This window comes from Crinia signifera, chromosome 4 (genome assembly GCF_055691185.1).
Source record: "Crinia signifera chromosome 4, ASM5569118v1, whole genome shotgun sequence".
Taxonomy (NCBI): Eukaryota; Metazoa; Chordata; class Amphibia; order Anura; family Myobatrachidae; genus Crinia; species Crinia signifera.
The window spans coordinates 260,003,982-260,017,273 of NC_139220.1; the positions used below are offsets into that span (position 1 = coordinate 260,003,982).

General features: G+C 43.9%; 1 protein-coding gene across 3 annotated transcripts in view; it reads left to right on the forward strand.

Annotated features, from left to right (window-relative positions):
• Nucleotides 1–13,292, forward strand: part of IQCH (IQ motif containing H) — an 83,875-nt gene that overhangs the window by 20,222 nt on the left and 50,361 nt on the right. For all 3 annotated transcript variants that reach the window (XM_083184370.1, XM_083184368.1, XM_083184369.1), the window contains exons 5-10: nucleotides 1,616–1,735; nucleotides 5,154–5,274; nucleotides 5,941–6,072; nucleotides 7,198–7,415; nucleotides 9,438–9,980; nucleotides 12,518–12,584. In XM_083184370.1, the coding sequence (XP_083040496.1) occupies nucleotides 1,616–1,735; nucleotides 5,154–5,274; nucleotides 5,941–6,072; nucleotides 7,198–7,415; nucleotides 9,438–9,980; nucleotides 12,518–12,584 (1,201 nt within the window). The remainder of the gene's footprint in view (nucleotides 1–1,615; nucleotides 1,736–5,153; nucleotides 5,275–5,940; nucleotides 6,073–7,197; nucleotides 7,416–9,437; nucleotides 9,981–12,517; nucleotides 12,585–13,292) is intronic.

Below are 13,292 nucleotides of genomic sequence, written 5' to 3' on the forward strand. Positions count from 1 at the left end.
TGTGCACCGTGAGCGAGTCCGATCCGATGGCGACCCGCACCCGGCTGTATGGTCGTTCTTCAGATCCTACCTGCAGCAGGTAGGATCTGAATAACGACCGACCGACCCGCGGGGCCGCGCATCGGATCGGGATCGGACCAGAACAGGGAAAAAAAGGGCCCAATCTACCTACAATCTACATCCAATTGGTCGGAATTGGATCTAGATTGAGGGGATCGGGCCCTAGTCGTCCTGGTGTGTACCAGGCATTACACAGTTGCAATATTAACTATTAGTCTTCTTTAATCTTGCCAGTGTTTTCCACCAGTCATAAGAATGTGGTAGTGTTGCTTTGGTAATTGGGAAGCCCTAACATAAGGAGGGCAGTGACGTGATAGGGGAGACTGATTATGTCATGCCTAGGGGCGACTTGACCCCTAAATTCGGCCTTGGGCTATCCCCATTATTCCCAGTAATACCTCAAACACCTGACAATGATCATGTAAATCCTCCCCACTCTACAGTACACACTTATTTTCTCTTAGTCTTTGGCTCCATCTCATCTGCTGCTTCACACCCACTTCTCCATCACCTGGGGCACAAGCCCTGCTTGCGAAGCTTGGCCTAGTTGCTCGGGAGTCTATGTATGTGTATGTTACAAATGTCATTAGTTTGCAATTAAAACAAGGGACCTAATTCAGACTTGATCGCTGGACAAATTTATTCTCAAAATTGGCAAAACCATGTGCACTGCAGGTGGGGCAGATGTAACATGTGCAGAGAGAGTTACATTTGGGTGGGATGTGTTTAAAATTAATTCTAAATAGCAGTGGAAAAATAAAGCAGCCATTATTTACCCTGCACAGAAATGGTATAACTCACCCCAATCTTAAGCGGCCTACACACAGGGACATTAGGGGAGATGAGTGTTCTGAGCGATGCTAGATCACTCAGCTCTCCCAGTACACAGCGCTGCACAGCGATGTGCCGCTGAGCGATATGTCCGGGTCAGTGTTCTCAATGACACGGAGAGATGAAGGGGCATTTTATAAGCAATCTCGTGAGATCGCATAGAAAATGCCAGGGGATCAATATGTGTGCAGGCCCCGTTACTCTCCCTGCGCATGTTACATCTGCCCCACTGGCAGTGCACATGGTTTTGTACATTTTGGGAACAAATCTGGCCTGCGATCAGGTCTGAATTAGGCCCTAGGGCATTTTGGTTGAAATCTAGGTGCACTAGCAAATAGCATCCTGCCTCCAGCTGTTCAGAACTAATAGTATACAGTACACTATGACATCAATCTCTTACATGACACACAGTTGTGAAACGCAGCTGCTCACAATGAAATTTAGTGTAGAAGTATCTGGTAAAGTGTCAGTGATCATAGATAGATGCACATTTCACCTTGTCAACTCCTCAGCAAAGAACACATCTTACATTTCCGGTCTGGCACAAAGATGTGTCTCGCTGGAGGGTCTGTCATTCAGCAGGATGGTAACATGTGGCTGTGTGGTGTGCATGCTGTGTGTTGTATTTATATGTGCGAGCCATTTCTGTGCATGGCTACACTGGTTGCTTTTAACAGGGGTTAGAACAGACTGTAATAATCGTATGACTCTATCTCTGTTACAGCACAAGCGGAACCTGAGCACGCGTGTCATGTGTAATCCCGAGAGCGTGGCCCACCGTGACCTCCTCAACCAGAGTTATGGGATCAGTCTGCCGCTGATCAGCTGTAAACCCAGAACATCTGTAAGTCTGCCAGCTCCAATAGTCTGCAACTCTTTTCCTTATAATTATAGTTTTTGTTCTAATAAGCCGAATGGCATCAAGTTACCTCCTGTAACACTAGCACATAGGTCTGCTTGCTCATCAGTGGGATTTTCAATTGATAGCAGGCAAATCATCATTACTATTCATAGTGCACAAGGGCTGGATTGTTTTCTAAGCTGCTATAGGGCACGTGTTGTTACGTGCAGACAAAGCAGAGAAAGAGTAAACCTTATGGGCCTACTGTAATCATTTGCAGGATTTTGAAATCCCACCCATTTTTTGCCAAGTTAGCCGATTTAAATTTAAAGCAGCAATGTTTACCAAGGAAAACTCCAATTGGTTTAACCTTTCTAAGCATTTCTGCTTTAAATTTATCAGCTAACTCACTGATATCTGTAGACTTTCGGAATCCAGCACCCTATTACAGATGGAGCCTTCTTCAACTAAACCATGACTCACCAAGGCCTATTGTTCTCAGCTGCAATACAATACATAGAACAATACAGTAGGGGATTAGCAGAGGATTAAGTCAGACAGCTCTGGCTCACTTAATCCTATTAAAGGGCTAGATGAGGATGGCTCTAGCTGTATATTTAGCCCCATGGGTGCGGGCTAGATGAGGATGGCTCTAGCTGTATATTTAGCCCCATGGGTGCTTATTCCAATTAAGTTTTAAGTCTTTTTTTTTTTAGATACTGTTGGGCATACATTTGTTTGTTGGACATAGAATGGGGGTCATTCTACTTCACACGCTGTGAGGTCTTCTGTCTGCACATAATGTTTTATGGGCATGTGCATGGTCCCTGGGCGAACGGACTCAGCGATTTACATACTCGCCGGCCTGTTCCCAAGGGGCAGTGCAGGCAGGGGCGACTGGCCCGGGTGTTGCCCATGGGAACGCCTAGCGTTTCATGGGCGTCCCCATGAAAAAGCGGGGGTTCCCATGGGAATTCGGACGGGAGGAGGTATGCCGGGGACAAGCAACTGACTTATATTTGAGTGGCATGAAGAAATCATTTGATGGTCGGCGACCATCGAATGATTTCTCTGCCAGCGGGACATGCGAGGGGATATGACCGCGGCGGGGTGGCGGGATGTGCCCTCTGGGACTCAGAAATCAGGGCCAAATATGCAATGTCCATGCCCTCAAAAAAATAGCATCCATATGTACATCTGATATTTAGGCCTACTTACACTGGGAAAGATGGAATGGAGGAAGGAAGGAGTGGTGGAACACAGACCGAGTACTAGAAGGGTGTGTTGGTATAATTACGACCAAAGCAGACGTATAAGTAGGCACAAATACGCCTATCAGTAGTTGTAGTCATTGCGGGTGTTTGTAGATTGATGCAAATACATGCTGATGATGTGGTCATTATTAATAACTGATTATGATTGGCTCATTGTGGGTTAACCACTGAAGCCGATTGGTGCATTCTCCATTGATCATTCATCTGTTAAAATTTTGTAGGCATAGTCTGTGTATTTTTTTTCAATTTAGATCCATGCTTTTAACATTATCAAAACAAATTGATCTACATATGAATCCTGAGATGCATTGATGTCTTCAGATGAGCGTAAATAAGCTGCTTCTTCTTTTATTTTATTTTTTACTCTTTGGAAATTCTCCTATTGGACATATACGTGACCAGCTCAGCATCAGTAAAGGGGACTCTAGCTCTGATCCAGACCTGCTCGCACGGCCACAAATGCGCACAACCAGGGATTAGTTTAGCCTCTGCCGCACTCCCGGGAAATCCCGCCTTGCAAATGAATGTGCTCGCTGTGCGAATGAATGTGTACAGCTGCAAATCTATTTGCACCCGGAGGGAATATGTCCAAATCCAATCGAATGATTTTTACACAGGGCACCAGTCATCTCAGCCACCACGTAGCCCAGGTGATAAATACAGACACACACCCTCCTTTGGCACACCTGCGTTGTCCCTGAATTTTTCGGCACTCCCATAAAAAAAAAACGGACGGTTCCCATCCCCATACACCCACTCCCTGTCAATCACCATGGGTATGGCCAGTGAACAGAGACATTTGCAGCCGGGCATCATATTGCAGCATGTACGATACATCGATAATCGGCCGCTATGCAAATTCTCAGGAATCCGGTCAGGTTTGAATCAGGCCGTCTGAGAGAACCAAAGAGAAATAATGTTACTTACACATAGCTTAATGATGTTCTACAGGTTTATATAGAAATAGCATAAATGGTAATCTAGCTGAACTGTAACTGTTCTACAAAGTTCTCCTCTGAACTAATTACATACAGTATGCATTATTAAGAATGTGCACGTAACATTGCAGTGTGAAGCTATGCACTAATGTCAATGCAATGCAAAGCCTGAAGAGCAACAATAAGAGTCTGCATTTCAGGCTCTTGTTTGAGGTTGCCATGGAGATTTGCTTTCATTGTAATCAAATTGATGTTTTCATTGGAATGTACTTACTAAATCAGTAATGGAAAGCGTGACCATCTCCCTGATCGGATGGTGAGGTAATTGTCTGTGTAGGGGGGATATTATACAAGAGAGAAAAAAACAAGCCCGGAACTAATTGCCGGAGAGTTAGAGCTGATTGGAGTCAGCGTTCCTTACACCTAGAATCTGGGGACGCTCTGATATGCTCCATCTGGGATGACAAGGAGGGGAGGATTCTGCTGGTAAACAAATTAATCTTTGGAAAGGTCACCATTTGTTGTAAGTTTTTATCCAGTGCTTGTCATGTGGAATGGAGATTGGCTGTCATTTCGCTATGCAGGGGCGCACGGTGAGCCTCCGACATTGCTTCTCCAACACACACAAATCCCTGGAAACAGCTCAATGCCTGCTTGCAATGCCATGGACGGCTGCGTTACATCTGTCTCTGGACAGGAAGCGAGGGCCACCACTGAATTCCAATAAGATGGGCCCGCGCTTTTCTGCCTGGCCTTCTGCCCACGTGCAAAGCACCAGGCAGATTGAGCCAGCTCATATCTTTCCGTCTCAACCCCCCATCCTACCATCCTCCTCTCGCTCCTTTCTGCACCATTGATGACACCCGCTCTGTGAAACAGATGTGGCGTTTGCAAAAGTTCTGCCTGCATTCCCTCAGCCACACCTGCCGATTACTTCTCCGATAGGGTCCAGAGATAAAAAATAAATAAAAAAATCAATTGGAACTGCAAACCGAAGGGACACTTTTTGCATTTTGTCTGATAAGGACACCAAAACTTTAAGAAAGTCTACCAAAGGTTTAGTATCTGGATATTTTCCAGGAAGCTTGCTCGCCTCTCAGTGACAGGCTGGATGCTCCCTTGGGTGTGCAGTAGTATAACACAATGATGCAGAAATAATGTATTTACAACATCAGAACATTCACTGGGGTTAAATGCTTCTCCATACAGATACCTATTGAGAAGATTACCAGAGGCCCCACTGTCAGTCATCTGTCGGTGTTACCAGCCCCCCATCGGATGGATGCCTCTCTGCCCCCACCACCGGTGCATGAAAAAGACATGCAGAAAGGTTAGAGGTGCAGACGCAGACACCATAGACACTACACGGAGGGATAATTAGTTGTGACGAACACCTGTTTTCCCCTATGGTCTATGACAGCATTATATATATGTTAGACATTCTCTACATAATCATTGTGAGATTACGACCTCATTTACTGCCTTAAGTGGTGTCATCATTATTTCTATATGACCTAGGTATAACTTACGTGGAGATAAACAGCTGCTTTGGCCTGCACATTAGTGTAAGCTGGCATGAATACAATTGTATCGAGGTAGCTTTAGTGCTGGGGGTATTAGGATGGTTGTGTTATTGTTACAGGATGGTTTTATGGTATTGCATTTCCTGAGTGGTAAAAAGGAACACAGATGTCCCAAAAATGTTATATTTCATGTATTGTTTAGGTTAATTACTGTTTTATAACCTTTCCATTAATGTAGATGAATCCTCTATAGATAGCATCTAGTGCATTATAGGAATGCAAGAGGAGAATGATCAGTATAGACAGTAGAGTATACACGCATCATAAGTGTCATATACTAAATATATGTAGAATACTAGCCTCTTCTCTATATGATATATATGTATGTATGTATGTATGTATGTATGTATTTTGTAACATTTCCAGATGCATATTTGCAAATACTTTACCAATGCATTAACTCTGATCCTTAGGAATCCTGAGTCTACTACAGAGAGGCCTTATTCCTCCAGCTGCTCGTCTCACGCTGGTTCCTCCTGCAATTCAACCCCAGGCTTTACCCCTGCATAACACCTCCTCTCGGAGAACAGCCCCTATTACACAAGGTAGAGAGAACCCTTTCATTGTCCAGGATATAACCACTAAAGTGTTATCACACGGGGCGATTTTGCTTGCATTTCGATCCCCATTCGATTGGGATTGAATCAGGATTAAATCGAACGGCAAGCAAAACGCATTCAATGTGGACTATATAGAACACATATGTACAATATAGTCTTGCCTGCACAGTCTATATTACTGTTCAATTTACACTAAACGGGCACGGCCATCGAGATTGAATCGGCATTGAATGAGGCTGAGAACTGGTCAATATTCATTCAGTTTTGATTTCAATTCGATTTTGGCTATATAGTCAATATCGAACAGAAAATATCACAGCATTAATCTTTATTACACACATGTAGGGTATCTTCCTGTCTGTTAAACTCCCCATCCTCCTGTGTTACAGACAGAAGGCCTGATTCAGACCTGATGTGCAGCAGCCAGCGAACCGGTAGAACGCCGCCCCCCTATAGTAAAATCCCACCTTGCAAATTAATGTGCTCGCTGTGCGAATGGATTTGTAAGGCTAGCAAAGAATTTGCACCTGAGCAAAAATGTTCAAATCCCGTCACTCGCAATTGAATCATTTTTTTACACTGATCACTAGTCATCGCAAGCGCCGCGTAGTCCTGGACTTAATCGGTGGCTGCAATGAATACAGGCATATCCGGCTGGGAGCTGATGTCACACACCATCCCCTAAAACGCTTGGGCACGCCTGCATTTTCCCTGACACTCCCGGTTTCTTTTTGCAGGTCTAGCGTTATCCTTCACATTATCATTAAACAGCTGGCTACCGCCCCCATATGAGAGCCATTGGCTAGTGATCTAACCATTTAACCTACATTTACAAATGCAGCTGATAAACAGCTATTGGCTGATCTTACTGCAGTCATATGCCCATATGTGAATGTGATCCAACTAGAAAATGTCACGTTAAACAATGATTTAATATTTTGCTTCTTGTGTGCATTTGTATAACTGCTATTAAATGCCTCATGTAATCTCATAGCAACCTTTCCCAGGAGCCGCCATGTACAGTTTCTCAATTCTGACCCACATTTCTTCATGCATTACATGACCGAAAATAATTGTTGTAATGTGCTATATTAAACACTGCACATACAGGCAGAGATTGTTTCAAGATGGCTGACCATTCCCCAGAGGCGGGCCGTGTCCAGGAAACGGCAGGAAGTTACATGGAGCAGTCTGACATCCAGACACCTGAATATGGACTGGAGACACCATTTCCATCCATGCATTATACTGTGTCAGAAGGAACAACAAGGACATCTGCAGATATAACAGGGAGGGAGCAGCACAGCTGTGTATCTCCTACAGCACAGGTACACTGCATCTTTTGCTTGGGTCACTTCACTAGTCGTCCTGTCCCAGAGGGCTGCAGCAGATGGGCATGTGATGATGAAGGACAATCTGTAAACTGGAGTACATAACGTTCCAGAGACATAGGACCTTATTCTTGTTGACTCACAAGACTGCGAGTCCCCCAGAAGCCCCCCTCGTACACTGCGATCCCCCGCAGGCATGCTAATGGATGATTTGTATAATCATCCATTCGCAGCCTTGGGTGCGGGGGAGAAATCAGTCGGCCACCATCTAATGATTTCTGCAGCGCTCGCACATCTGATTTGCCCGCTCACACCAAGCGTCTACACATGCGCATACATGCGCAGACGCTAAAAATTGGTCCCCCCATGCGAATGCGCGGGAGACAAATTAAAACAGAATATCCCCCATAGAGTGTAAGAAAATCTGCACAAATAGTAGAAGTGGCAAGGTTGGCCCTTGAGTGAATCACTGCAGCTATGATGGCGTTCACCACTGCAGTGAGCATGATAATATGTTACATTGTATTATGCAGAAAAACTGATTTCATGACTTTACATTTGTCACAGCATATTAATCGCACTGCATAATTTACTCTTACATGGTACATATAAGATGCCTCACTTACAGACAGATTTTCCACCACACTTTGGGAAGTATCTAATTACCCGTGACAGGGCTGTAACTAGGGTGGTGCGGTGTGCCACTGCACACAGTGCTGCAGAGTATGGGGTGCTGTTGACAGCCCTTGTTCATTTTGTGTTTTAATTACTTTTACTTGTAGCGTCCCTCCTCTCTGAAGACCAGCGTCACCTGACTGCCTCGGTCTCCTCAATCCTTCCATCGCTAATACCTATGAAACATTCATGAACTTAACTTGAGAGTTCTTTTTTATTCGGTCATACTGTCCTTTAATACATTTCAAGCTGTAACTAAGATTCAAACTCATCAACTGTGGCACTGCAGTCACTCTATTCATGAGCTATCTGACTCTAGAAAACAAGAGAATTCTTACTATTTGAAGCTCATCTCTGGTGGTTCATGAAAAAATAATCAACAGTGCAGCTGAGCAGATATATGTAGTGAGTGGCTGCATGGGATTAGATGTGTTGCTGCTTACTACATTGATCAGCTCAGTTGCAATGCTGACTGTTTTTAACAAAATACAAGTTGCTTCTCCTAGTTTTTAGGCAGGATAAAATAGCTTAATGAATAGCTTGTTTAGCTAGAATGCAACAGCTTATGGGTCTGAATCCTGGGTATGGCAATACAATGAAATGTGTTATTTAATAAAGGTAATAAAGGTCTAACTGAATAAAAAAGAGCTCTTTTAGTTAAGTGCATGAATGCGGTAAAAAAAAATAAGCGAAAAGATATCAAAAACCCACATATACGTTTACGGTAGAATATCTTCCACAGAGGCGGAGAAAAGGAGACGGCTGTCCCCTTAAAGGGGTCTGCGATATTATGTGTCGGAGGAGGGAACACCCTACATGTATTTTTTACTCACCTTTGCAGTGGTCAAAAAAAGAGGATTTGTGTTGAAGTCCATTTTCTTACAGTGTGCTATAAATGTGACATTTTTCCATGCCCCGCACACAGCACATTGTCCCGAGTGGAAACATGGGGATGGGTGTGGCGATTATTTTTCTGCCACAGAGCACCAAAATGTATAGTTACGGCTCTGATATGCGATCCACGGGCGATTGGTTCACCCAGGACTATCCCAGGGAACACACCAGCTTATCAGGGATTTTGTTTCACCTGCCACAGACAGGCTAAACCAATCGCTGGAAAAGGAGGTTGCAATCGGCGAAAACACACAGGTATCCCTGCACCTGTGTGTTTTCAGGATACATTTTTTTGGGGTGAACAAATTGCCCAAAAAAACAATATCGAAGAAAAATCTGTAAAAGTCACGAAAACAGCCCTTTTCAATTGTAATTGATAGAATCATGTTGCAGTATTTTATTTTTGTTGGTCACCATATGATTTTTTGTGATACTGATATCATCCAACAGGATCCTTGGGCATTGGACACTGTTACTGCTCCCACAGGTCACAGTTTCATCATCTACAATGGATTCCTCGATCCACAGGCTCTAGACTTCTTGGCCTTTAAACAGCATTACTGTCTCTGCTGGGGCAGGTTTATGACTTTTCTGGAGAGCTTGCAGAAATTTCTTCAGGAATATGCAGTGCCTGTTGCAGTGGTACGAGGAGACCGGCTGAGAGAAGCTACACTGGATCAGGAGCTGGGTAGGACGCCATCAGTATCCCAACTTCTGTCAGTATTAGAAAACAGGCCGTGGGTTCAGAAATTCTTGAGCCAGGCTGGACAGCGTTATAAGGGAAGAGGTGGGAAGGAGGCCGCTGCACTGAAGATCCAGACTACATGGCGAGGCTACAGGGATAGGGTGACATACCTTTCCTACCGGCAGCAGAAATGGGCTGCCGGCGTCATTGCAATTGCCTGGCTCCTGCATGTGCAAAGATCACGTGTACGAAAAATATTACAAGAGTCCAGAAACCGGCATTTACAGAACTACCGATCCAGAGCAAAGGTGAGCTACAGTTGAGTGTACACAGTTGGCTGCTTGACAATGTCATTGTGTAATCAATACATTTTCAATTGCATATAAATACATAAAGTTTGAATTTATTTTAAGCAAGGTTCATATAATTGCACTGAAGTATTCGTGTATTCTTTTATAGCACTGGATCATCTACAATGAACTCTGACACTGGCAGAAATTTTCTAAGATCGAGAGGGTACGAATGCACCCATTAGTACCCATTCGATCCTATTTGCAGCTGAGACCAGCACACTGGCAAATTTACAAAGTGCTGAATGCGGCCGAGTTGCCGTTTTTACAAACAGCAACCTCTGACGAATTCGGCAATATGAATGGACTATCGATAGAACTTGGCCGCAAGTCATTCGTACAAACGAATTTGGCCGTAAATTTAGCTCAAAATACAAATGGAAAATACGAATACTTTTTCCATGCGTATTTGATAAAGCATGCATGGGATCTCTTCTCTATGTAAAAAATAGGAATAAATTGTAAAAAATGTTTACAAAAAAAGGCGTGGGTCCCGACCCCCATGAGCTTAACCAGCCTCGGGATCTCTAAGTCAGTCCAGGTTCCAGAAATATGGGGAAAAGTTAAATAGGGGTTGCCCATATTTTAAAAACTCTTGAACCAGTCCTGGTTCCAAAATACAGGAGACAAAAGAAGTAGGGGTCCCCCCTAGCACCGGGGGTCCAATAGCCATCAGGGTAATGCTACAGCCGAGGGGACACTTTTTATACTACCAAAGCATTATCCCTCTGACTGGTCAGCCCTGGGTGGAGGGTGCTGGGCTGATAGATTTTGTGTTAAAATAAGAATTAAAAAAATAATATTGGGTTCTGCTGTGGAACAATAAGTCCCCACAAGCCTCCTCTCCATGCAGGTGCTTGGAGAACCACAAGTACCTGCATGCAGATGTTAATGGGCCCACTGAGACTTGTAGTTCTACAGCAAGACATATACCAAAATAAATACACAGACACTGTACACAGTATAACTTTAATAACATACATACATACATACTTACCTATCTTGACACATCCATGTGGTACCTGTGGTAAAAGATCCAGTACTCACCTTCCAGTGTAGATCATGTCCTCTTGGGTCCAGGTACAGTAGTCATCAAAAAGGTTAAAAAAACAAACTGATAACCCAGCTAGCCTGAGGAGCCACATATGTGTTTTTACAATTCTTCCATCGCATCCCATAGATGCACATGTTATAAAAATAACATGGGCTCTTATGGCGGTTCTCATCATAGATGCCCATGTTAAGAGTTTAACATGGGCTTCTATGATGGGAATGGGCAAAACAGCCTAACTGCAAGTTAATTGAAGGGATCCCAAAAACAAAAAACATGGGAGATCTCTACTCCTTTTGTCAGCTCGCCTCTTCCCGGCCGCAACTCGCGGCCAGGCCGCCTTCTCGCTCCCCAGGAGGCGGGACATTGAATCCCGCCTGCATATTCTCGGTCGAGCTGACCGAGAACGGGACTGGGTCATGGCGGTTGAGCCAGCTCAACTGCCGTGACCCTCAGATTGAATACCCCCCATAGTGTCACTATGTCACCTGAATATGGGAGGGACTGACTTGTAGTGTTGCTATGTCACCTGGATGTGGAGAGGACTGACTCGTAATGTCACTATGTCACCTGGATGTGGGACTGACTCTTAGTGTCACTATGTCTCCTGAATATGGGAGGGACTCACCTGTGTTGTCACTATGTAACCTGAATGTTGAAGGACTGACTTGTAGTGTCACTATGTCACTTGGATGTGGAAGGGGCTGTCTTATAGGGATACATTTATGAAGATCGAAGTTCTGTTGAAGATCAGATCCTATTATCTTATAGAAGGTGCTAAATTAATAGGAAGTCGAATCTGATTTGTTGCTATGGGCAACATCCAATCTTCAGTAGAACTCCCATCTTAGTAAATTGACCCCATAGCATCACTATGTCACCTGGATGTGGGGACTCACTCTAGTAATGTCACTATGTCACCTGGATGTGGCAGCAACCTTTTCCATAGAGTCTGTATTCTCTGTAATGGTGTAGAGAGTGTGTACTATCACTACTGTGACAGGAGGAACAGATTGTATAACAATTCAGAATCAAACCTCTCCTCACTTATAGGGGGATTAAACACCTCTCTCCTGTCATTGCTCTGTCAGGAAGTATTTAACACGGCCTTTTAATTATTGTGCACCATTTCATTTATATTTGCTTTACCTCCCACCTACCCCCACCCCACACTTTCCGTGTTAATTCATATTCTTTTAATTAAAGCGAGTACGGCCTTAATCTCCCCTCACCAGCCGCATCATGCAGCCTCCTAATTAAATTAATTGGGGAGGGAGGGGTGGAGATGTTTTTAAAGCATATAATTAAATCAATTAATATAATTTAAGCTTGGATTAACCGTACGGCAGGATGAAGGAAGGAGGCTTAAGACCCCCCTCACCCTCTCCGATAAGTGTGTTCCAGACTGCCTCTCTCACTCATTGCTCTTCCCTTGATTTTTTAGCATCTGGCATCCAACTGGAATCACATCAGGACGTGCAGGAGGAGCATTATCCATATCCCATCATTAGGTAAAGAGCTCTTAGCCTCCAGATCTATCAACCACCTCTATTACCCAGCACATTACGCTTCCCTGATTGAGTTCAGCGCGGGGACCTTCTCTTATTCAGATGGGTCTCTGCAGGAAAATGTTCTCGACATGATGAGAGTGATATTACCAGGCCCGCACTAGAAGCGGCGTTTAATTCGGGGAGTTAAACAAATAAACTCATTATGGGATGTGGGGGATAAGGAGGGAGATGAGCTGCCAAGGGGCCATTTCCTATAATTCGGTTTTCATCTGTGTGAAATGAGTTAAGAAACTTCTGTGTGAGTGCGACTGAACAGAGATGTGTGACTGCATGTGCTTTGTCTGTCTGTCGTAAGTCCATATGTATATATAGAACAGAAATAATTAGTTTACATTTATTTGTATTAGGCTTCTCTTGTTATTTAACATGAGTTTCATTGCGGTGTTGTTTTTTGGGTACCTTTTTTTTTGCTATTGCTTTTCATTTGTGGCATTATATGTCAATGCAGCTTGCATCTGTGTTACGGTCTGTGTGTCAGATATTCCAAGACTACATCTAGTGTAGCCCCTCGGGTTATGCATGTACCCCCTCTTTCCATTCTTATGCTCCCGCCGTCGCTCTGGGATACCGCTTGTACACTGTTTTTAATCAAATGTGCAGTCAAAATGATAAGCTACATTGTCGGAAATTATTTAGTTCTAATTACCA